This window comes from Haplochromis burtoni, unplaced genomic scaffold, assembly GCF_018398535.1.
Source record: "Haplochromis burtoni strain Fernald_Lab_line unplaced genomic scaffold, NCSU_Asbu1 Contig_105, whole genome shotgun sequence".
In the NCBI taxonomy this organism is placed as follows: Eukaryota; Metazoa; Chordata; class Actinopteri; order Cichliformes; family Cichlidae; genus Haplochromis; species Haplochromis burtoni.
Genome location: NW_024582466.1, coordinates 1,213,464 through 1,240,095, shown reverse-complemented (window position 1 = coordinate 1,240,095; position 26,632 = coordinate 1,213,464). Strand labels below are relative to the sequence as shown.

General features: G+C 41.1%; 1 protein-coding gene across 4 annotated transcripts in view; it reads right to left on the bottom strand.

Annotated features, from left to right (window-relative positions):
- The window catches only part of sgcd (sarcoglycan, delta (dystrophin-associated glycoprotein)), a 436,191-nt gene that overhangs the window by 81,409 nt on the left and 328,150 nt on the right, over positions 1–26,632 (bottom strand). For all 4 annotated transcript variants that reach the window (XM_005927881.3, XM_005927882.3, XM_042223204.1 and 1 more), the window contains 3 exons: positions 20,495–20,596; positions 7,951–8,038; positions 4,234–4,353 (listed from right to left, as the gene is read on the bottom strand). In XM_005927881.3, the coding sequence (XP_005927943.1) occupies positions 4,234–4,353; positions 7,951–8,038; positions 20,495–20,596 (310 nt within the window). The remainder of the gene's footprint in view (positions 1–4,233; positions 4,354–7,950; positions 8,039–20,494; positions 20,597–26,632) is intronic.

Sequence of the window (26,632 nt, the reverse complement as noted above, 5' to 3'; positions counted from 1 at the left end):
CCCATTTCTTTAGCTGAAAGAACAATAAATATCAAAACTAACATCATCAATGAATATTTGACATGCAGCTTTCCTAATTGGGCTTCCATCAAGTCAGCAAAGAGGCACAGAAAAGAAGATCAGACACCAACTCGGGAGGAATAGATGTAGCCGGTGTATCGGAAAAACTCAGGAGAGTTTTCTCCAAGTACGACATCACAGTATACTTCAGACCCAGCAAGGACAAGACTCAGCAGTCCATCTGCATCTAAAGGACAAAGATCACTCTTTCGAAGATGCCAATGTTCACATTTTGGACAGGGAGGACAGATGGTTTGAAAGAGGAGTGAAAGAAACATCTATGTCCACTGTGAGCGACCATCTTTGAACAGAGGCGGTGGTTTACGACACCAACTGTCTGCCATCTATAATCCAGTTTTGAGTTTCCTCCCCAGACGCCTTAACGCCCACTCACATCCTGGGCCATCTGACCTCAGGAAATCACATGATAGGGTGGGGTGGACCTACACCCGTCTTCACACCTTGGCTCATGTGATTAGGTAGAAGATCATTGGGAGGTCCATTGTCCCTCTTGGGGGACACTCCCACAGGGCTTAAATCTGGGACTCCCCACCATTTGACCCTAGAACTGAAGAAGCTTCTCAGATGAGAGGTGAAACGTCTTCAAGCAACTCAAAGAAGTCCAGACGCTTTTCTTTCCAAGCTCCTTAGACTACGATGACCTGGATGACTGAGAACCTTCACAGACATCAAAACTAACAGTTTGACAGGCACTAAACAGAACGTTTGCACCAAAATAGGGACTCTCCAAGAGCATGAGCTCAGCACAAACTCAGCATATCTAAGCACAGTGTGCAGTGTGTCCTTAACTGGTGTATTATATTTGATCATTAATTATTTTTGTGTTTTTGGGACGTCTGCATGCATCGTCATTCTCCTCCCTGAAATTTTTAAGCAAATGCAAAAAAAACTGGCAGATGTAGCCAATATGATAGAAATCAAAAATAATATGCAAACACTCCATTTTTTTAAATGGAATTTTATGGCAATTATTTCATGATTCAGGCTTTAAATTGTTAAAAAAAAAAAAAAAAAAGCTGCCAAACTTGACAAGTGGACGAATTCAAGTCAGTTTATTTATACAGCAACAAATCACATCAACAGTTTCCCCAAGGTGCTTTATATTGTAACCTGAGAGATGGATCTGATCCTTCAGTTTGTCCACCTACTGTTCACTGAAGCTTCATCAGAAATGGCCTAAGTCAAGGGTGGCTGTCAATACGACATTTTCAGGAAGGGAAACGGGGAGAAAAAGTTCATACATCTAAGAAAGCACCTGACTGACAACGATCCCAAACACGCTGCCAATGCAGTGAAAGCAAACCTGGACCGAAACACACCCAGAGCCTGATCCTCAACATTACTGAAGCAGAGTGGGATCATCCTGACAGACAACAAAAAGGGAGAAACATCCAAGGAAGAGCTTTGAATGTCTTTCAAAAAGCCTGGAGAACGATTCCTGAAGACTACTTATAGAAATCCAGAGAAGCTGCCACACATACGGGCAGACCAAATATTAACTTTCAAACTTGTTACAATTATACAAACTCTTTTTTTTGCCTTGTTTCCATCCATTTCTCATTTAGCAGCATATAAAGAAATGATTTGAGACTTTTGTCCTGTTTTGTACCTTTGAGGCTTGGAAATGCATCAAAAACCAGTCCAGAAACCAACGGGTGAAGTCAAGGTGGCTACATCCATCTTTTAAATACAGTCTGGTTATGCCACCAAATGTGAGACATTGAAATAAATATTGCAACAAAAGCTACACCTTTCTATTAAACAACTCACAGCGCTACCTGTCCTCTGTGCCGTCCGTCACCAGCCTCCGTCTGTGCCTCCCTCCATCAATAGGAGCACTTTGCAGAGACCGGTGACAGTAATAAAGTCTGACTCAGTGAGGCTGGAAAGGATGTAAATGAATGTAGATGAGGATGAAGAGTAATTGCTCACACAGAGTGCTGTGAAAGGTGTGTGTCAGAGAGAGTGAACCCTTTGGAGCTCTTAACTGGAAATGGGTGGCCCAGTCAAAGAGGAGAGACTTCAAATATCTGTTTCTCTATTAATGTTGCTGAATGGATGGAGCAGACGGGCGAGCGTCGGTGAATGATGGCAGATGCAAAAATAATGGGGAATGATGTCACAGAGGAAGCAGCAGAGAGAAAGAGAAAGTTTTTAAGTAACAGGGAGGGAAGGAAGAAATTAAAGAAGGCGGTTATTATCTCACTAAATATTACATTTTTTGTATTACTGTTCATCTCATTCAGGAACGTACACTCATTCTGTTGGATAAGTGTGGAAAACTGATGTAAACACGCCAAAAAAAGTCTATAAAATGGTGCACATAACACCTACAAAAACTTCTGTATGGCAGACTACCTGACCTCAGTTTGGCCAGTCTCCTTCTCAAAGCGTACCAAATGGCTGCTTTGGCGTTTTCAGTGCATCCCTGGAAAGGTCTGCTTTGACCACATATTCACTGCACTTTGAGATTTTACCACAGACATCAAACAAACATCAACTTCTGCAACCTGACTTTCATAACGAGGCGCCTTCATCAATGACTTAGACCACATTACAGTTTTCCGTGGAAGGCTCCACCATGCCCATTCCTGATCAACACCTCTGGATCTCTTAGCGATTGTATTACATGCCAATTTATCCTCCCCTTGCAATAATTCCTGAAAAGCCAAGAATCTTTTGCCCACATAAAGACAATATTCACTCAACATGGCCCTAGAGTCTAGATCAGGGATCTTGAACTCCAGGCCTCGAGGGCCAGTGTCCTGCAGCTGATTTAAATGGCTAAATGACCTCCTCAACATGTCTTGAAGTTCTCCAGAGGCCTGGTAATGAACTAATCATTTAATTCAGGTGTGCTGACCAAGGGTGAGATCTAAAACCTGCAGGACACCGGCCCTCGAGGCCTGGAGTTCGAGACCCCTGGTCTAGATGGTTCATACAACTCTATCCTAAGCCATCTCCGGTGATCAGCACAACCCTAGCCTCAAACCCTAAAACCCACGACCCCATCAGATCAAGAGAGTGAGAGAAGAGAGTGAATGCAGTTAAATGTATGTTCTGGAGAACCATCCTCAGCTCCAGGGGAAAAGCACGACCTCGCAGGTTTCATTCACTGTCACCATAAATCAAAATCCCATTTTTGCAGCGCTGAAAACACAGTTTCACCCTCAGCTCATTAACGACCCTCAGGCGGGGCATCCATGTCAAACAGAGTCTCTGTTTAAGTCAAAGCTCCAGTCTTGTGACATGACCTTATGAGAAAGGGCCGTCAACATTAAGCTTAAATCTGCCACTTCCTGCAGGCAGACTCCGGGATGATCCTCTCTGTTGGAGCGTTAATTGTATGCAGATGCTTTGTTTATGCTTGTATTCATGATATTGTCTGTGAGCTAATTTTGTCTTCACTATCCTCCGTTACACCCCTCTGCTCTCACAGGAAATCATTTGTCGCAGCGGCGTCACTCGGAGGCCTACTGGCCGCGGCAGTCAGAACAACTCTGTCACTTCTTATCTCCCATCATAAGCACAAAACTCATTTGTCTAAAGCACTAACATGTCAGCCTCTCTCCCCCCCCCCCAAGAGTCCTGTTGGTGAATATGAGCTCCCCAACACATCACTCTCTTACCTAGCTTGAATTTCTCTCTCTGGAAAGAAAAAAAAACAATCCTCCTCATCCTTTTTGCTAGTTGTCATCTTAGTCCTGGCATACACGACTACAACCAGCAGAGATCTGAGCCTTGCTCTTCTCACTATCGACTGCTTATGGTGCTAATATAAGCATTACATTACTCTGCTTTGCATTTATTGTATGTCAGTTTGACACATTACATCAGCTTGGATACAAACGCATGTGTGCGTCTCAGTGTGTTTCTCTGTGTGTGAAAGAAAGTAGTATATCTTAGCTAAAGCAGTTACTACTAAGATAACCCCTAAAAAGGCCACAATAAAAGTCCTAAGAATCTCAAGTTAAAGTTTTTTACCCTCCCAAAAGTGAGTCCACCAACAAACAGCAGTTTTAACTCCTTATTAACAACATCGCAACAAGAGCCGCACCTATAAAACAAAAGGCCACGCACTCATGCACATGAGCCATTTTCCCACTTTAGATACTAACCGAGTATTCAAGGCTTTTGAAGGCGGCCACTCACCCATCACTCGGAGCCGGTCTGCGCCCACCACCACCTCCTGCTCATCGGCGGAGAACAGGAGCTTCCCAGAGGTGGATTTCACTTCAAACATCTTGCCTCGTGCTTTAAATCCAGTGGATCCTGAACCGAAGGAGAAGAGAAGAGAGAGGAGACATCAAAGAGGAGGGACTGGAGCTGATTTCTTACCGAATTACCCGAGAACATGAAAACTTAAAAAAAAAAGCACCCTGGTGGAAGATGTGGGACTTATGACCAAACCTGCAATATTGATTTTGTTGTGATTCATGAGACTGCTGAGAAAATTTCCAACAAACCGATCCGGTCTTTAAGTCTGACGTCATTAGCTGTGCCTGGGCCCAAACTCAGCTGCAGGCCCCAAAGTCAAACGAACACCGCGGCATCACTGAGAGTTAAAAACTGTCTAAATTCTTTCATCTTTAATAAAATGTTACATCTCTACCAGGTGTAACATCTAAGTTTAACATCCAGGCATCCATGAAAACAGAATTTATTACATTTAACAGAGTTAGAAGTTAGCAGGAAGTTAGCTTGCTAGCTTCCATCTAAACATGATATAGCATGTTCTGACGGAGAGATTTCTGAAGAAATTAAGACGTACAGCTTTGCTATCACTTCCAACATAAATGAAGACAGAAAATTAAACAGCGGTGGCTTTTGTTGGTTCACTGAAGTTGGGCTAGCTGGTATATAATGATGCTACATGATCACTAGCAACACAGCTATGTTAGCATAGCATAAACACAGTGACGTTGGAGGATGAACGCTAACTTTTTTCCACTCGATTAAAATGAGAGGTTTCCTGATAGTTAGGGACAAATGCAGGCAGGATGCTGTAAACGGACCAAACTTCAGTCAGGAGAACAACTGAGATCATACGAGGTTAGTCATTCATATACTGCTGCTGGGCTGTAGTTACATCGTAAGGTTTTAAAAACTGAGCTTTAAAATGAACAGTGATAATAAAAACCGAGAGAGGCCGACAGTGATCACTGACTGTTTTTAGGGGCTTATTGAGATTAAATAGAACAAGATACAAAGCATTAATATATGTTAAGAACATACATACATACATACATAATATATGTTAAGAACACAACAGCCTTAATAAACACAGTCATTTCTTATCACTTAAAGACCGGATTAACTGTGTGTTCTGATCAAATGTAACCAGAGTCAAAGGAGGGATAGACATTCCCTTTGCTAAAGAGGCCACAGGTGTGATGTCATATTTAATCGCAGTGCCTTGTGATATTGTTGTTTGGTCACCAATGCCTAATCCCATTAGTGGAATTGCTGATCATTAATTCATATTAAGCAGACGAGTAAATGCCAATGTCAAGTGGCTTTGAAGGACAGGAAGAATGAAAATAAGGCAACAGTCACATATCAACTAAATGTCACTGTCTTTTCCTTTTATTTGGAATTTTGTTGCTATTCCTAGTTTATAAATTAGAAACAGAAACAGTTCTGATCTAATTAGAAAACATGAATTATTCAGCCTAAGCCAGTTTAAGATATTACATAGAACAGAATAAACAAGGAAACATCTCGAGTCTAGTTGTGATCAAACGTTTAGAATTCCAACCATCCAGATGTGACCTGTTGGTGGAAGCGATCCTCTCTGCAACATGGTTGTGCAAACCAGACACATTTCACTGAACGTGTGCCGGAAAGATCCTCATGCGCCAGCTGACAAAACTTGTGACTGGTGTCACAACAAACAAGAAAATGTAGACAACTCCACCCAATCCCAAATTGCTTTGTCTCACGCGGTGGTAGAAGACACCCAACGCAGAGGCTGACTGATTGACATGCGCACAATTGATTCTGTCACTCTCCATCTGGGGTGTGGAGTTCCTCCCCGTACACCAACGCCGCTTAGTCATCAACGCATCCGAGCAGACTTCATCTTCCTCCTCTTCAGACTCGGGAGGCAAATGTCAGCTTGCTTTTTAATGTGAGAGACGCCTCCCGAGCATGTTTACGCCGAGTGATTTCACCAAAAACTGTCAACTCGATCAACGTGACAGGTGGCGAATGAAGAGATGTAAAGAAGAAAGCACAATCACAGAGTAATGGAGGAGAAACTGAGACCTCTTCTGGCATACTTAAAAGGATCAGAGGAGAAATAAAATCACGACGTGTAAATGCTTAATTATAAATAAGGCAATGACTTCTGATAGCAGGAGCAGCTGCTTCAAACATGAGAGTCTGGATTAGAAACGGTTCTCAGAAAGAAATTTGGGAGTTGCAAAATATTTCACATGCTGTAGAAGAACATATGCTAAACAAATGTTCCCTTCACATTCTTGAATCTTTGCAATATGGAATGATTTTAGCTTATCAGACCTCAAAAAATTCACTGTGATGGAGAAGTGATCAAACTAGTTGACTTTGAAATATCTCCTGTGAATATTTTAAAATCTATTAGAAGTTATTTGTTGAGTAATGGAGCTTACACTAAAGCCTGTAGTAAAAGGTCTACTCCCTGACTGACTGGTGATTGGTTGCTGAAGGTTGCACAGATGGAACCAGAAACCTCCTTCTGATTGCTTTGGTCGTTACCAGACTGCTGTGGCTGCAGTTTGGATGGAAGACACCGAATTGTCTGCAAACAATTTTTCTTTATACGTGAACGGTCTCCATTTACAGTTTTAAAGTTTCACTTAGTGAGTCGTTATTAATAGCAGACGAGCTAGCGTCTTTATTGCAACCAATGTGAGACTGTGGCAATCTAAACCTGACCAAAGCAGTCAAAAAGAGGTACGCACAGAGGGTTAACAAGGAGTGTGGTAACTCTGTGGTAACTTATGCTGAAGAGCCAACCTTCGCTGGAGTAGATTATCTTCTGAGTATTAGATTCGAGGTACAAAACCGATCGGTTCTCTGATCAGCACCTTTTCTGGAGGATTTCTCAAACCTTGCTGAGCTTTTGCTGCAGCAGCTGCTCTGCTGTACAAGCTGTGTTTTGGGTTCAATCTGCATATTTTACAAAGATAGTGCAAACTGTAATTTTACAAAAATAAAAGCTTTGCTGCCAGTACGACTGTCCATGTTTGTGACATAATTTCCTCTAGGGATCAATAAAGAATTCTGATTCTGATTCTGATTGGTTAGATCCACCAACACTGCCATTCTCGTGTGAACATGCTGACAGCTAGACTGTGAAACTCTGTGTTGACTTAACAAGTTGGTAATCACCATCATGTGACCATTTAGCCCAGTTGGCTATATTTTTGTTATCTGGTTTCACTTTCACTGACATGAGCAGAGTATGTCAAACTTGTCCTTGTGATGGGCTGACGACCTGTCCAGCATATAGCACACCTAACCCTATCACGGCCCGGATGGACTCCAACCTTTGTCATCCTGAATTGGATAGCAATAGAGAAACTGAATGGATGGAGGTTTTGAAAGAATTGGTCCAATTCTTAAATGAGCCTCATTACGTGGCTGCTATCTTTGCCATATCTCTCTTCTAAGACAAGTTTTAATCCCAAACAGCTTTCTGGCAAAATGAAGGTCAAGTAATAGAAGACAAAAAGGCGTCACCAGTTCCTGTAACATAGTTCATGAATAAACCTGAGGGGAAGAATCAAAGGAACTCAGATCTACTCCAGTTTAACCGCTGCCTGTGAATCTTTGCAGATTCTAATGAAAACAATGAAAATCAGCGTTTCTCCGGCCGAGTCTTACCTGTGACGAGCTGTGTGAGCAGCTTGTTGTTGTTGTTGACGATATTGACGGACACATTTCTGGATGACTGCAGGAACAGTGGGCGGCCCTGCGGAGAGATCGACCAGGTAACTCATTTAAAGCAAGGTGCAACTGTCATCAAGCTGCTAATGCTTATTTAATCATGTGAAGTCCAAGTTTTTATCGATGAGAACAAGTAACCCGAACCCTGTTTAAAAAACTAGTTTTATCTGTTTCAGTTAGAATCTTTATTTTTCGTCCTCTGATTGCTGAGACTCTGGGATATTTTTCAAAAGCCAAACATCGTACATTTTAATATATTTATGTGTCCAAATTTACGATAAGGGTTACTTATCACTGACAGCGACTTAGACTAAGGTATACACACGAGTCGGGGACTGAAAAAAAAAAGGAGTACAAAAAAAGAATGGGCCACAACCACTGCTTCATCTTCAACCTTTTATAAGATTTACTTCGCTTCTTCACATCACCTAATTGCCTTGAATTTTTTGTGCTTTCAGCAAAGAAATTGGGTGCAGTTGATTTATAACTCAATACAAAATAAGTGGTGATTGCACGCGAATCCAGATTACCTTCGCTTCATAATAGTTGAAAATTTTAAATGATTAAAATCCAATATCTAATGTTGATGGTACAATTTTATACTGTACTGTGATATAAGAATGCAATATCTAAGGATGATGTTACAACTGAATCACTAACCAGCATTTAGCTGAAAGCACTCCTACTGCATGGCCATCGACTCTCTCACGCTTGCATTGCGTTTGATTTTGTTGCCTTATGTCTTTGCTGTGCTGGTCTTATATGGCCTCAGTCAGCTGCTAGATAATGAAAGTACAAATGCATCCACACACACATAGAGATGGCCACAAAGGTGTGACTTCAGACACACACACCGCCATAACTGTCCGCACTCAGCCTCCTGCTCCGTTTGATAACTTCCATTTCCCAGAGTGCCCTGCATTAATCTGTAATGCTGATCACGTTGGACACTCTGCTCTTTCTGTGCCCGACTAATCTTCATGCCTCAGTCAACTTCTTAATTAGAGATAACGGCCTGACCATTGTGCTGCGCTCGTAGCCGAGGAGGGGATATGCCTTGTGTGTATATTACAGATAACATTATGGCTCTTGCCAAACTTATTGAAGTTCCCACAGTAAATACATCCAATATATGATACACAAGTAGGAACTTATTACAATAACAATGAGGTGTGCACTGAATGTAAAACTAATAAGTTGGAGAACAGTTGACACTTTGTGTTGCATTAACTGTGGACTCGTTTCTGAATGTCACTTTGACAAATAGTGCCCAGGTGTGTGTGTAAAGCACTTTTAAGTAGTTTTAAAACAGTGTCCTGAGGTAAACAGACTGTACTTATATACTGCTTTTCTACCCAAATTGAGCACTCAGAGAGTTTTCGTACTACAAGCCTCATGCTTCGAGTGCGTTGCCTAACATTCACACACAAACGCACGTTCTGATGGATGAATCACGGCCAACTTGGGGTTCAGTATTTTGCCCAAGGATCCTTCGACATGCAGTCGGAGGAAGCCACAGATCAAACCACCGATCTTCCAATTAGTGGATGACCCACTATGAACCACAGCTGCCCCAAGGTGCCATGGCAGTAAGGTTAGATGTATTTATTTTTAACAGTGCATACTAGTCGAAAGAAAGAGATAATTCACTCCAAAGAAGATAAAGTATCTGCAATTCAAAGTTTCCCCTCAAAAAAGGGAATTTATTGACTATTTCCAGAGTTTTCTAGTAGTTGCTAAAGATTTTTGGTTAGGAGAAACAGATACCAGTGCAAAAACACTCAGAGCCCAGGTTTATAAGTGCTTCTGAGTCAGAAAGATACTAGAAGCTATCTAACTGGGATGCACTTAAACATCCTTAAAACTGCAGTGAGTTTCTTTACTTACAGCTCAATGCAAAGCGGAGCAAAAGCCTACCCAGACACACAAGACGAACGGGAGGTGACCGTGTGTTCCCAGACAAGCTGAAGTACTGGAAAACCTCATAGCCTCCAGCTGAACAGCTCTAAAGAGTGAGCAGAGACTCCCCAGCATGCTGAGGCACAATAGCAAACTTAACAGTGTTTACAGTGAGCTTCACTTAAATGCATTTTTAATAAAGAGTCACAATAATGACCAGAAATATAAGGAGGAGACGCGGCACTCCAAGAATCCTGAATAGAAATGCTAAAGATCACAGCTGCCCTTTTTCTATTAGCTGATCATGTTGCACTGATGCAGCAGTAGCAACAAGCAGAGGGTCAAAGAGAAGGTTGTCAAGAATTCTCTGGAAAATGCTGCCACCATTCCCGGAGCATCCCGCAGAGCTCCTTGGGCTCTGACTGAAGCAACTGTGCTCCCCTCATCCATAATGTGAATCCGGTTAGTGGCTTCATTGGATGACAATGTGATTTTTAAACCTTATTTTGGGTCAAAGTGTGCAAACCTTTGAATGGGCTTTTATCAGATTTGACCTGCATTTCTATACACTCAATTGGAGTGCAGAGCTGCAGTAACCACTGAAATTGAATTTATGGCGCTCGTTCCTCATTTAAGTGCAGACTTCAAAATAACCATCTGGATTCTTTCCAAGATAACTGCTTAGATTTGCTTTTTAGAAGGACTTTGACAGTGACAGAGACTGTGTCTTTGCAATGACAGGCTTTCAAAGCCTTTTTGCCTTAATAAAAACATTTTGTCTATAAATATATATGTTAAATTTATTTCAACAGCATTCTCATACAGAGATCATGCTACATGATGCATTTTGTGTTTCATCAGCCATACAGACAGGACTTGCTATGATAAGGTAAGGACAAATGACGGACTACTCACTTGCCAATCACAGGCTTTTCCTGACAGGAAAGTTAAACAATGGCTCAAATACAACCGTTAGCTTTTAAATCGTTCCACTTTTGAAAACAAATCTTCAAAGTAAAACAGGAAAACCAACCCAAGAGAACACTGAATGAAAAAAAAAAAAAAAACTAAACAAGAAGTCCAGGACATGGAAACACACAGTACTAAGGAAGACTCACTACTAGAATACAGAAACACTGGAAACAAATACTCAACGTTCCAGGAAATAGACTAGCCCTGGCGCTTATTTCTCAGTCTTCCATGTCATGCAGTTTTTTTGCAGTCTGAAACTGGCAGAACTCACTGCAGGTCCTGCTCGTACAGAATCAGTTTAACTAAGCTTTGCCTGCAAATCTGCATCCAATTGTTTAATATCACTTTTGAGGAACTGAGAGAGAGTCCACATTATATTATTCATACATTTCCTGTAAAGATGGAGATAGCAATCATCCCTACTGCTATTATGAATGCAAATCTAGTGATACCAATGTTTTGACTATATCACTGGCTTATATATTATTAATACTAAGCACTAGAGATATATTATAATATATCACTAATAGAACTGCCTAGAGTATTTTTTGTTTTCAGCCTGTTTGCAGTTTGGATTTGATTTTCCAGCCCTGGAGGATGCTTCATGTTAGAGCGCTAGCTGAGGCTGGCTCCAAAAGCAAGTCGATCCCCACAGACTTCCACGTATAAATACACACTAAAAATGCATGTTGCCAATCTGATATAAAAATGGGAACAGCCTCTATGGATAGTTTCCCCCTTTGTAAGAAATGTAAAGTGGCTGAAATTTTTTTTTTTTTTTAACTTGTAGCTGGAGCTGCAAATTCCAGTCACTAAACTGAGCCTCTGTTTGTGCTGCTGGAGCCTTTTGAACAGACTATGTTATATTAAAAATCCGTGCTTCAGTTTGGTAGATGGTTCTGTCACAGGCGACCTTCAGCAGTCACTGGGACGTCAGCGTCATGGTAACGGTCACTCTGAGTCTGTGGGCTCTCTACTTTTACTTATTTCCTGATGGATTCTTAGTTTTCTGTGTTTATAACTTCTTCATGTTTTTTGGGTGCATTTAGTCTCAATATCTTATTTCCTGGTTATGTTAGCATTTATTTCTTCACTCAGCGTTTCTCGTCCTATCCTCTTGTCCCATCCATCCATCTATCCTCTTCAGCTTATCCATTTCAGGGTTGCAGGCGGCTAACACAGGTCCTCTTGTGTCAATTCTCCAAATATTGATACTTGCTTGTAGTTTTACTTCCCTCGTTTTGCGAAACTTCGCAACAGCCTCAATAAACCGCTCGCCGTTTCCATGTCTGCATTTTGGGCCCACAACATCACACTCCACATGGTCTGTATAATCTGTATAATCGTCAAAGCAGTCAGAGACAGAGACAAGTAGCTGCAGCAACAAAAGGATTGCTCAGAGTTTGAGTGAGCAGCACGCTCAGCCTAGGCTGATTGTACTGGTCATGTACTGGTGGAAGGAAACCCATCTCCAAACAATCAAGGACCAGCTTGGGCTGACTTCTGTAACAAATACTAACGAATAACTGATTACAGTGTCATCTGCATATTGTTGTATTCTGGTTTCATTCCTATATAAAAGCAAGTTACTTACAAAATTAGTTACTAGGCTAAGTAACTTTATATAAATTTCTGTTTATGCAGAAAACAAAAAATGTGCAGTTTTCAAAAGTTTAATTTCTCTATTTCTGCAAAATCCATTAAAGACAGCAACTGTATAGTTGCAGAGTATTTTCTCACTGTTAGTGACTGTGACCAAATCATTACCATTGACAAAAAAGACCAATGGGTGATTTTACAGTGGCTACATCCGACCTTTTTACACAGCTTATGGCTTTTGGTCATCATTAGTTCATGAAACCTCAGTTTCTCTCAGAATTGTGACCCAGGCAGTTAATGGATGAGATCTGTCCAAATTTTTCACTGCATGCCTCACTGCTCACATCTTACTGTAGCTGTAATGACCTGCATCACTACTAAACTCACACAGAAGACATGCTGATGGATTTCTGGCGTGAATTCAGGTAGTAAGCTTACAGATATAAATCAATCCGATAACTAATTCTTTATTAATGTATGCTTTTATGATTCTCCCATTAATCAGTCCTTCCCAACTTGGAGTTTTCCTGTCAAAGAAACTTAATGTAGCTCAGTATGTGGAGCCAGACACACTTAAACTAATTTCTTTGGAAAGTCCTCCAACAGTTCAGATATTTTAATCTGGACCAAACCATGGAGCTGTGATTTCCTTGGGTACATAGCAGCCACACTGATTTTAGGTTATGAATACTGACATAACTATTCAGACATTTCTTATTACTTCTATGGCAGTACACAGCAGATGCCAGTACTAATCGATGAGTTTAGCCAGCAGCAAATATTCTTGGTTAACAACGAGTCCTGAGCTTTAAAATCATCACCGTGTTCCAGCAGCAGGTCGCTTATCGTTCCATCTTCATGTAGGGTTTTTTCCCCCTGAGACGCCTCAGAGAGGCTACAGCAGGAGTCCTTCAGGGCTGTTTGTGTACACTACACGTGTTTAGTTCATTGCAGTGCGGTGCCTTTGATCCGCTCGGTCTCCCTCTTCTCTTTGTTACTAATGCAACAGACCATATTACTCCCAGCAGGATGCCTCTCACACAGAGAGGAATTGGGAGGGAAAAATAAATAAAAAATAAAATAAGAAGGGAGAGAGGAGTTAGGCGAGAGACCAGAAGAGAGATGTGTGAATTACAGTTGGTTATAGAAATGTTTCTTGGTGGCAGAGCTGCTCCGGGGGTTGAATTAAATCTCGGTGAGATGGGCCAAAGAACCAATATGTCCGGAGTAAAACATTGGCTGATTTTGGAAATTTGTGTTGAATGAAAATAAATCCACAGTGTCGAGGCTCACTTTGAAGAGCTCAAAGGTCATTTCAAGATGCAGGAGATGAGCAGTGACTGAATAGGTCTGGACGGTTGACTAATCTATGAGCTTAGTTGCTCAGTTATCGTTTTTTAAAAGACACCATATTTGTAAATATTCTAAAAATATCTGGTTTATTTCAGTTTTGTCCTTTTGATATTCAGGAGCGGTTCTTGTCCTCCAACCAAACCATCACATTGTTTCTTTGTTCTCATACTAAGTGTTCCTGAGACATCAAACTTTTCTTTGGTAAAGCTCAGATCTGAAAGCAGTTAACGTGGACGAGGTATAAACACGAGTTAAATGCGTTTTAACCTTCTAGATTAAAGTACTCGAGAATCTTGCTTTTTAGTGCCAACCGATGGTTCTAACGGCCTGACTGTTGGCAGCTCTTCTGGAAGTCTCCTCTTATGTCACTACAATGACTTAGGTAACATGTCAGCCCCGAAGCAGCTAACGATGGTTAGATTAAAAGTTTTGTACAATTAGTTGCCAGAAGAAGTTTGCTGCACTTGACGCCCCTGATTTGAATAAAATAGCTTGAACTTGAACTCTATGCAAATGCGGAGCAGCCAACTTGTTTCCCCTTCACTTTAAACACAACAAAGAAGGCACTGAGGACCTGCTGACAGAGACACGTCTTACAGCAGCTTTCTGTCGCACTTTGATAACAACGGTAACTTCACTTAGACAAGCGAAGCATAAAAGGAAGCAGGAAGAGGAGCGTTGGGAAATACAGAGCGGACTGCTAAATTTTTATTTAGCGGTTGTTGTTTACCCACTCCTGGCCGACTGTGTACTGGTCTTTTCCCATCGCCTCCTCCTGGTTATCATTATTCCTCTCATATCCTTCGCTCAGTCATCCATCCCTCTCTCTGTCCCCTTTATGTTTAGCTCTTCTTAAGCTCTGCTGTTTTGTATTATGTCCCGTCTTTTACTTGCCACTTGCCCTTTCTGTTCTCAGTCTGCTTTTACGTTCATCCCTCTTCACGGTACAAGAGCAGAAGGCATGATCCGCACTTTCAGCGCTGGTCTGGTATTCCTATTTTATGAGCTGCTTTGCTAGTTATCGGCCATCAATCCTGATATGTGAGTTCAAACTTTGGCTTTCACCTAACGAACATGTGGGAATGCAGAGCCCAATTTATGCTCTGGGGATTTGTTATCCCCTGTTCCTGCTTCTTGGACAAGTAGTGAAACCCTTTTATTATGAATATTTCACAGTGCTATGATACTGCATTGCAAACACGGCGTGTTTGTTTGAGTTGGTGTTGAACTTGGCTGTCTCCTGCACGCCGCCTGTCAAAGCAAGCTTGCTGGTGTTCTGATTCAGTCCTCCTCCATCTGTCTCGCTGTTTCTGTCTCTATTACTGCTGCTCCTTCTTCCTCATCTCCATCTCCGTTGTTGATATGCTCTCCTCCGCTCTCTGACTCGCTCCTGTATCCCCTCTGCATTATCGGACCATCTGCTCACTACCTGCACCACAGCAATGATTGCTCCCAGAGTAGAAAAGACAAAGGGAGAGAGACCCTATCGCTTTATTGTGCCCATCTCTCCCATTTCTCTGACATCTTCTAGGCCTGGATGCTCGTGTAGTTGCTGTTTGGACACCAGGAAGCACCCCAGAATGTTAATTTGTAAAGCCAGCATAACAGGGGACCTCAGCCAGACAGCATTTCGATTGGTAAACACCAAAAATCCTACTGCAGGAACACTGAAACTGTAGCTGAGTGCAGAAGGCGGGGAGAAAACGTGCTGATAATACTGACGTGTTTGCTGCTCCTGTTTGTTTCCTCAGCAAGTCTGAAACATTTGCACTAGTACAGCCACACCGTGCTCACCGTGATCAGGCAACAACCTCCCTGAGGCTGAAAATGAAGCCAAAAACTGCATTTCCTCTAATGGCCAGTTCAATCCTCATAGACCTCTATGTTAAAAGGACCAGCTCCTCCAGCCATGAAAAAAACCAGTTTCCAGCCTGCCACTAAAAATTATTTTACCCTTTCCTGTATCATAGCAACTGCACGGGGAGGGTGATGCCTTTTTTAATATACCTCACCCAGTTGGATTTTGTTAAGGTTTGAAGTCTTGGGTGACTTCACCGCGGCCAAATGTGATGCAGTATGGAAAAAAACGGCCAAACAACACAACCAAGCAGTGACGGCCTTTACAACACTTCAAGTGTTTCTCATCTTCATGTTGCTGTCTGCAAATATCTCCCAAAATTATGTCTGAAAAGTGGAAATGAACACTGGAACGTTTTGCTTCCAAACCTCTGAGCTTGTAGCAATATTGGTAAATAAAAGGGTTCCTTTTACCCCTTCTTCTCTCTGGCTGATTTAAGTGGACGATACGTTATAGTAACCGGATCAATTTTTAATATTAATGTTACATTAGCAAATATATATTTATATTAGCGTCCTCGGCCTCCTGCCTCGTTTGAATACCCATTTACTTATTATGGGTGGTGACTTTGTGCTTGGACCCTGATGGATAGATCGTCTGTAAGAACTGGATACTCGACAACAAAGTCAGCTTCTTATTTACAGTCCTTTTTTTCAACCTACGGCATCTCGGACATTTGGCGTTTTTTACACCCACAAGACAGACAATATTCCTTTTTTTCAAATGCTCATCAAACCTACAGTAGAATTGACTATTTTGTTACTGATAACAAACTAACCTCTCTTGTTAAGTCATGTGATTATCAGCCTATTGTAATATCTGACCATGCGCCCTTAATATCGACACTGCGTATACCCGGTATGGAGTCTCCTAAACGGATGTGGAGATTTAACTCTCTTTTGTTAAGTGATGAAAACTTTATAGAATTTATTTCGGATCAAATTACCTACTTTTTGGAATTTAATTTAACTCCAGATATTTCTATCTTGTCGGTCTGGGAGGCTCTTAGAAAACATTTTAATCTTCTGAAGATCTGCTTAGGCAGTCCAGTAGCTTCCAACTATGTTTTTTTCCCCTTCAATGTCTGATGCCACATTTCAGGGCTGGCAGAGGCGAGGGCTGAGGTCTTTAAAAGAACTACTCATTGACGGCACGTTTGCCTCATTTGAACAGTTGACTAATAAATACAACTTACCCCCCTCTCATTTTTTTAGGTATCTACAAATACGACACTTTCTTTCAGGCTCTATCCCAGGGTTCCCAAATAGACCCCCTAATGATGTAATGGATGACATTATGTGTTGCAACCCGGCTAAGAAAAAGGCCATACCATCAATACTTGTTCTGATTTTGCGCCTTGGTTCTTCTTCTATGTCTGCAATTAAGCGATCCTGGGAAGAGGATCTTAGAATCTGTATTGCTGAAGCAGACTGGGGCAATGTTTTAAGTAATATTCACTAGTCCTCCATGTGTGCAAGACATTGCCTTCTACAGTTTAAAATAGTGCACAGGGTTCATCTCAGCAAATCGAAATTGGCAAAGATGTATCCCCAGATTGACCCAACGTGCGAAAGATGTAAATTGGCAGAGGCCACCTTGATCCATGTGTTTTGGTCTTGTTCTGGACGGATGTCTGTGAGGCTTCGTCATGCATATTTGGAATGAGAGTGTCACTCTCAGACTTATTGCCTTCTCTACACTATTGGCAAGACGTCTAATACTTTTGAAGTGGAAGGACGCAGCCCCGCCCACAGTTTCGCATTGGGTTAAGGATGTTTTATTTCATCTTAAATTAGAGAAAATTAGGTTCGTTTTGAGAGGCTCTGTAAATAAATGTAATAAAGTCTGGAAACCCTTTTTGGTATTTTTTGACCAACCATCTACACAAGTTCAGGAATGACCTTTATTTATTTATTTATTTATTTTTAATCATATTTGTTTGCTTATTTTTTCTTCCTTCTTATTCTTTACACCTTGGCTGGTGTTATTTTGCACTAATTGAAAGTTTTTCCTTTTAAACTTTTGATTACTTGACAGCGAACAGGGGTGTTGTTTGTTAGGGTGGGTTTTTATTTTAAATTTTCTCTCCTCTTTTACTTTTATTTGATGCTTTGTAGTTTTGTATTTCATTGTGGAAAATAATAAATATATTAAACACCAAACCTCTGAGCTACGAAGAGAAAAACCCACCCCAACGTGTGTGTGTAGTGACGTGCTACAAGTAAGTATTTATCTATTTGCATCACTATTAATTAAGTTATCGAATTCAAAGAGCATGAAGGGGATGACTTTAAGGTAAGAATGTATGTATTGCATTCTGTGTGAAGTTTGGACTGTGGGTGGAAGCCACAGGAGCCACTGAGCATGTGCAAAGACAAACATTTTAGTTTAACTGGTGATTCCAAATTGGCCACATGTGAGCTTGAATGGTTTTCTGTCTCCCTTGAAACCTGTCCACAGTGTAGGAGGCTGGGATAGGCACCAACTGTCTGATGACCCTGAATTGGATTAGCAGAAGAAAACGGATGAATGGAAATAAAACTGGATCCTGTTGTTGCTGAAGCCCTCTGATGCCATGAAACATTCATTCTAATCTAATATTGTTTTATTTTACAATATAACACGATTTAACAGGATGACAGCTTGACTTTTTGGTTTGTTATAACACATGTGGTTCAGTTTTATTGTTAGAAAAAAAAAATCAGTGAGAATTAAAATCCAGTTGTGACCTAGCAGCACACAACATGAGTTGATGGTAACCTGGCCTGATCCCAACTTAGAGGCACACAGACTTTGTCTTGTGTTATTACTAAACACAAGATTTCCCTTATATATGTTATAAACTGTTAAATTGCTAATATCCATAAAATATATTTATATTAGTATGATATTTGTTACCTGGGGCCTCAAATATGGCCCCAACAGTGAGACACAGACTTAGGCGTTAGAGAGAAGGTCAAACCACGAGCTCTGTTCATTAAGCTCAAAGGAATTCTCTTCATGTCGAGGTTTTGGACACGTCAGACTCAGAGGATATGCAGTGGCTGACAGCCATATCTTATGGGACTTGAGAATGCTTCAGGATTCCAGAGGAGGCGTGAATGAGAATAGTAGATTTACTGAGCTTTAGCCTGCTGGCATTATAACCTGACCCAAATACATGTGGAAGGAAAAGGAAGTCAGATCATCAGTTACTCTTCTGAGAGCACGCGCCTGCTTCAACATAACCTGTTTTAACATAGTTTTGGATTTCTTTTTAGGTTCAGGCATTTGCTGAACTCAGCTTGTCGTACATGCAGCTGGGTTGATAGCACTCGGAGTCCCAACTGGATTGTCTCACATGCTTAATTCTCACTGTAGGAAGCTCAAATTCCCACTACCACACCTACAATCATTAGACACTTCACACCTTCTCAATCTCACCTCATTTCGAGTATTATCAGTCAACAAGTGTTTCACAGCGCACTAAAAAGTATGAGACAAACTGTATTTTTGCTAGAAGGTAATTTGCAAAGCAGTTTTTAGTTCATGTGATGAGTGATAAAAAAGACCAAGTGCTAATGTATCGATGAGCTGCTGCTGCTGATTTTAAAGTATTTCAAATGGTGATTTAACCACATTTCACACATTGCTGTGAGATACGCTGACTCCCTGTGCTACGGGAATTTGTAGGGCCAGGTTTGACTGTTTTGGATGGTTTGGATAACAAAATGAGCCAAAGTCACACTGAAGGTGATATCACAAGACCTAAATACAGTAACTCACAGTATTTTGCCATAATGGAAGAATATAAAGCAATGGCGCTCTAACAGGACAAGCAAGGCAAACTGTTCTTGCCTTGTCAAATCTAAAAATAGACACAACGTAATAGTTGTCAAGGTAAAACAATCTCCTTCCATCTTAGACAATAACGCCATAAATGTCCTCACCAGTTTGCGTCCATCCTTTACTGGCTGCAGTCGGCTACTGTAGCTTGTTGCATCACTTGTTTTGTACTTATAGGCAACTGTAGCTGTCTCCGTTTTACGAGTGGTGGTTTGTGCATGTGCACTGTGGACAAACCTCTATGGTAAACTGATGGGAAGCCAGCTGCTGCTGGCTGAGCTTTCACTACTCTGAGATCTGCTGTGCTTTGTGTCGAAACAGCTAGAATGATTAGCTAAACAAGCTTCAGTGATTTAGCATCATAACAGATGGGTTTAGTTTTGCTAGCCACCTTTTTAAAAGTGTGTGATGTAGAGAAGGTAGAGGAGGATTTACAGAATATTAAACAGAATTAAGTATATAAAATGAGCTCAATCTTAAACATATGCAACAGTAATATTAATGTATTTAACGCTGATGGGGAACATTTTTCTGAAGAAGAACATTTTTTGCTAATACTTCATGCACAACTTTCCATGTTACAGTTCTAGGTGTACTGCGGTGTTTTCATCATTATTGCTTCTTGTCCTAAAGGAATGGTTTGGAAAATTCCTGCACCACTTGTCATCGTCAGTCACAGCAAGGATGTACTCACTTGCTTTACTGTGTAGACTCCCATGTTAGAAGATAAATATTGTGCTCATACCACTGCTTTTTTCATGGCTCTTTCTTAAATGGTGTGCATGAATGTAGCTGTAAGGACCATTAATAGCAAAGTCACCCATGTCTGAATGACAAAGCTTCCAGTTTAACAGCTTACTGAAGGCACAAATGTTCCGTAGCCTAATCCATGTTTAAAAAAGGGTCAAATTGCAGGATGGATGTGTGCAGTACAGTATGTACCATGTAAGGTGTGCATTCATGCGAGTCACTTACTGGTTTGGACTGGATTTCTTTGGCATAGAGGGGTTGGAGGAACTCAGAGTCCCCCTCCAGTTTCAGGCCCTTCTCTGTTATTCTGAGGTTTCCCATCCCATCCTGTGCAGGAGACAGACACGCTCTCAATTAGGGCATCATCTTCACATACATATGTTATTTTTATTTCTACATCCAGCCAAATTGCATTACAGAAAATACAGATCACAGATGTGAATTTCAAATGAATAAAGTGTTGATGCTGCTGGAGCACAATCACTGCAACAATTACTGCTTGACAGTCTGGTATCAACAAACAGCACTTTGCACTCATTTAACATGAAAGTGTAATATTTGTGATTAAATATGCAAAGCCCAGGGTTCACTTTCTAGATCTGCATTTATTGAAATAACCCCAAATGATGGGAAAACACAGATCTGTGCGAACTAAGGTGAAACAGACTCATTTTCCCAGAATCATCTGAGTCTGCATGCAGTTACATAAAAACAGCTTCACAGGATTCAAGGAGGACATACAGACGATACGGTAACACGATGAATTCAACCTGTATGTATATTTTCTTCTTGTTCCAAACATCGAGTCTGAGCGTTTACACGCGCTAACCCTCTGCAGGCTGCTGTCTCCGTCTATTCTGTGCCAATATGGGGCTCAACCTTGAACAGGAGTTGCTGTGTGTGTCCAACACCTGCCACTTTATTTCTTACACCTGCAGCTTGATAACAAGCACCTGGTATTTATCTATATGGCGAGATGGCTGCGTGCGGGGGAAAAAATTAAACATCACACGCACACCTGATGGTGCGAGGAAAGATGTTATTTTGTTTCACACTCACAGAGTTGCAAACTCTAAATACTGTACACAGAGCATATTAGACAAATTAAACTGTATCTCTGGGTGAGCAGCTCCTCTAATCTCTTCTAATCTTTTTTTAATGCAGTGATATTGGTTGAGACTTGACTTCAGCATTAGTAATACAAACTAAGCCATAGGCTAACATGATGTGCAGAATTCATACATACAATTGAGCAGTTTGTTTAGATATTTACAGCAAAAGGGTGTTCAGTATGTAACTGCAGCCAATGCAAACTGACCAGAATGCCTCGAAGAACTGAATATGCAAATGACATGAGGGATATTTCCATTTCAAAGCAGGATTCTGTGATTTGCATCCAATATTGTGACAGAAATGTTAAGTTTATGCCAGGAAATAGCAGAGACAAACACTTTTACAATTCAGATGGTCAGAAAACACATTAACCTATCGGTATTATCGGAGACTGGTGTGTGATTGGTTGCACTGGTTCTTCAGTGCAGGAAAGACAGTCACAAATCGCCCAAAATACAGCTGCACACTGTGCACTGCAGTGCTCTTACAGAACTTATATTTAAAACACGCGTTTAAAAAATTGAACGTGAATAGAGTCAAATTTGATTCGCGAGTTGGCAAGACAACTTTGGCCACATTACAAGCAAAGCACAGACTCTATAAGCAGGCTTTGAAAACAGGGGATAAACATTCATGTTGTAAAATTTCATCTTAATGTGGTTGGTTAAATGGTATGCATCAGTCCCACAGGTCTACAGAGCAGCCGGTGAACACCTGGCAACCCCCGGTCATCCGGTTGGCGAGTGCTGGAGGTTGTTGCTAAGCACAATGTAAGAAAGGGCTGCACCAAAACCTCAAACTTTTTGCATGTAAAGTTGCTCTAGTAGAGTCAGGGAACAGTGAAAGCCAAATGAGTCTAGTTTATGTGCATTTAAAATATGACTTTGTTAAAATAGATTGTTTGTGTTTGTGTGAATGTCTTAAATAATCAGGTCACATCTTATCTTAATGACCTTGTAGTACCACATCACCTCATTAGAGCACTTCGCTCTCGCACTGCAGGCTTACTTGTTGTTCCTAGAGTATTTAAAAGTAGAATGGGAGGCAGAGCCTTCAGTTTTCCGGCCCCTCTTCTGTGGAACCAGCTTCCAGTTTGGATTCAGGAGACAGACACTATCTCTACTTTTAAGATTAGGCTTAAAACCTTCCTAAACAAAGACCCACAGTTGAAACTGCATTTTGTTTTCTTATATTAAGATATTGCAGAGATACTAAATGTGTAGTTAAAGACAGACAGAAGACAGCGAGGGGAGTTTCACTTGTCCCGTCCACTTAAAGTGGATCAAAGCGAGCTGCACGTGTCTCACCACTTAAATGAGTTTGACATCGCTGTGATAGTTTGAATGCAGCGTTACGCAGTGATGCTGTAGGACTACATGTGCAAAATCTTTCTGGAAGCCACAAACATAAACTCATTAACAGTTGTGCAATTACTGCAAAGCTCCTTCCTAAACCAGTGGTGAGAGATTCCTAACTTAACGACAGCACGTGTGGAGTCGCCAGCAACTGAACACCTGCTGCTTCTCTCACCCCAACCGGTCGCAGCAGATGGCCCCGCCCCTCCCTGAGCCTGGTTCTGCCGGAGGTTTCTTCCTGTTAAAAGAGAGTTTTTCCTTCCCACTGTCGCCAAAGTGCTTGCTCATAGGTGGTCATATGATTGTTGGGTTTTTCTCTGTATGTATTATTCTAGGGTCTTACAGTATAAAGCGCCTTGAGGCGACTGTTGTTGTGATTTGGCGCTGTATAAATAAAATGGAATTGAATGTGTGGAGAACACAAGAAAGAATGTTCAATACCAAAGTATTACAGAGGGAAGTCTGACTTCTTTAAATAACAAGCTAACGGAAATCTTAAACTAAAACTCGCCAATTCAGAGTAAAAATTTGTTTTAGTGTCGACTCTTTCAGGATCCAAGAAACAAGAAACAGATTGTCCCACTCTCGAAGTCCATTTACGAAACCTGCACCCACAAATGCTCATGGATACGAAACACCTGATTGGGAAATTAAGCAAGTTAAGGTGGCACAGGGCAAATACTTTACATTCTCAACAGAATCTGTGCAAACATATCTGCAAAAGTGAAATTACAAGAAATTAGTCACAAAGCAAATTCTCAAGTGCTACGAAGGAGCACAAAATACTGTCAAGGTATCTGAAACTAAACCACATCTGTTACAGTTCATCGTTCGTACAACAGAAGTTGCCAATCATTCGAAGGTATTGCAGCCGGGTTACAGAGGCTTCTGTTGCCTCCGCCAGTCTACAAAGTAGAGACCAAAGGATATTAACCATTGAAGATAAGAGGAGATTTGGTGAGAGATCTGCTATTGAGCTGCTTTGATTCAAACACAACGGGCTCAGCTGACCCTTCACTTTCCATCCAGTCATTATATATATTATATGAGATTACTCACTGGATTGTCTCCAGATAAGAGGCGTCAGTGTGATAGTGAAATAAAGAAAAGAGAGAAAAAAGCCAGCTATCTGCTCATGTGATCTCCTCCTGCAAAGACTCTTCTTTTTGTTTTCCCTCCGTCTTTTGATCCCCGGTTCCAACGAGCAAATGGAGATCAGGACCCTTGAAATCCCAAAGTAACTGAGGATGGTTTGCAAGCCTCCTCCATGTAATCCGTCCCCCCGCTGTGCAAAACGTATTAAAATTCTGGCACCGCTGCAGAAACGAAGAGGTGAGTCCTGGACGTGTCACGACTGCGAATTATCCCCTGGTGGAAATCAGTGGGGCCGTTAGCGAAGGCCCACAGATGTCATTTAAACTCAATTTCTGAAACTTTGATGACGAAAGCCAACGGTAAGAAATAAGATGTGTTTATTTTCCGTCTTCTACATTTTTCAGGAGCACAGGTACTCTAAGAAAGAGGTAACCAGAGATTCATGCGATGCATGTTTACTGAAATGTCCAGCAGGGGTTCGGCCCAGCGGAAGGTTTAAAATCCCTGAAGATGCATAAAGCTTAAAAATGTTGTGCTTCAGACAGTTCAGAATCTCTGTTTCTACATTTCATACATTTTCTCCTCTGCTGAGATATCAGAATACGCTCTTTCTCAGTAGGCCGACATTTAGATAAACAACTTACATGGATTTGCTTCTTTCAAACACAATGGTTGAATGTTGAGGTTCAGAAAAATCCAAACTTAATTATGGGATAAAATAATAAAATAAACTGACTCTGATGGACTTTTCAGCTTCATCAGAAATGAATGTAAAGTCCATTCAAGAGCCAGTAATCATACTGATGGCAGTGTTACTCACCACCAGGGGTGTAATGAGTAAGGTTATACCTGAGTTTTGTGCATTTCTCTAACTTTGGTTTTTGGTTATGATCCAGTCTCATTCAAGTGGTTGAGCCTGAGGAAAAATAATTTTATGAACTCTATTATTCTGATATATTTCCGGTTTACCATCAAAGCCCCCCACGCCTAATTATTAATTAAAAAGCCCAGTTGCTTTACAGACTTAAGTACGACCTGGACGCCGGGATAGATTTTATTGTCAACCAACTGCAAGGGCCTGGGAAGGATCACGGTAATCGATCAAGTGTTTCGTGGGCACAAATAAGTATTTCGTGGGCATATTATACCCATTTCGTGCCCACGAAGTAGTATTTTGTGGCCACAATTTATTTATTTTTAGGACCATGTCATCAGAGGGGCTCCGTAGATAAGTGATATGGATGTGCCTGAAACCTTCATTTTTCTTTTTATGTGACCACCAGGGGGCAGCGCCTGTGGTATTGGGGTCTATGGGAAAATGGCCGTTGCTCTTAATGCGCAGTAAACATTTTCCTGACCAGTTCAATTGCTTGTTTTAAGACTTATTATATAAAAAGCTGTTTATTTTGTGAATTATAGTCCCTAATACAGTCAGAAAGGGTGATGAAACAGTAAGTGTTTACCAAGCATACAGTGGCCCCTGATTCCACAGCCTGGTTTCAATGAGGTTGAGCAAAGCTGGAGGATTTCTACACATGTGATTTCCTTTTTTTACATACGTTATGTTGAGAACATAAATTAATCATGTGGGAAGATTGGATACAACACAAATTTTGTGTAATTCAGTTTAGTTGTATTTGCATAGCGCCAAATCAAACAACAGTTGCCACAAAGTGTTAATGTTAGCTGTTTGGCTAGTTAACAGCTAACAGTTGCCACAAAGTGCTAATGTTAGCTGTTTGGCTAGTTAACAGCTACGAATCATTTGTAGACACTGAGGTTACAACTTGGTGTTGTGACATAGTTTAGCATTTATGCATATTCAATTCTTGTATTACGTAAAGAAGAATTGGACACTATGTGCAGTCTAATAAGTTATAAACGTTGATAAAATGTGGCAGCTAGTGCTGGTAAACCCTGTTATATCATCACAGCATGGGTCTATTAAAATTCACACCCTATACAAGGAAGTATGCAGTAACATAGTGTACTATGTGGACATGTCCAAAGAGAAGTATCCCAGTGAGACACAGTATCAGAATCATTACAGCTGCAGAGGGAGTTAGGGGTCGCTAAACAAACTGTTTAATACGAGTATGTTTATGTATTAGTTTGCTATCAGAGTTTAACTGTCTCAGCACCACAGAGAGACTAAAAGCTGGGCTGAGTTTGAAATCAGTTCCTTTTTATTCTACACTACACCACATTGGCTGCTTCTAAATGTGAAATACATGCTTTATATAGTATCCATAGCATATGCACTACCCACACTTCAGGATTCAAGGAAATAACTTTGAACGTAACCTCGTCTCGACTCTTTCAGGGGGAACAAGAGACACAAAATCCTCAGTCTGTGTTCGTGACTCTGCTTTTGTTCTTTCAATTCAAGCTAAGTATTCTGCAAATGACAAAGTCTCCCTGCTGCCACTGTTTTAACCAAGCAGTTTTAATGGTTCACATTATGGGTGAAAGACTCCAAGCTGTCATAGCTGTGATACAAGAACTGCAGGACAAAAGCAACAATTTAAATTTCAGACGTATTTTTGGATATATGAAGCCGCACCGACGAGGTGACTCAGGTGGTTATCTGTGCAGCCATGTTCGATGTGACATCATTCTTTCTATAAGATGGAAGTTGAAATCTAATTCTTCACCTTTCTGAAAAACTGCAGTTCGACTCGCCTCACCTTTTCCTTTTTTATTCTCTGCAGTGAGCAGTGCACTGCAGCCGGCACAGCGAGCCATGAATAATTCAGGATGGCTCTGACCAGGACAGAGGCCTCTGAACACTCAGGTGTGC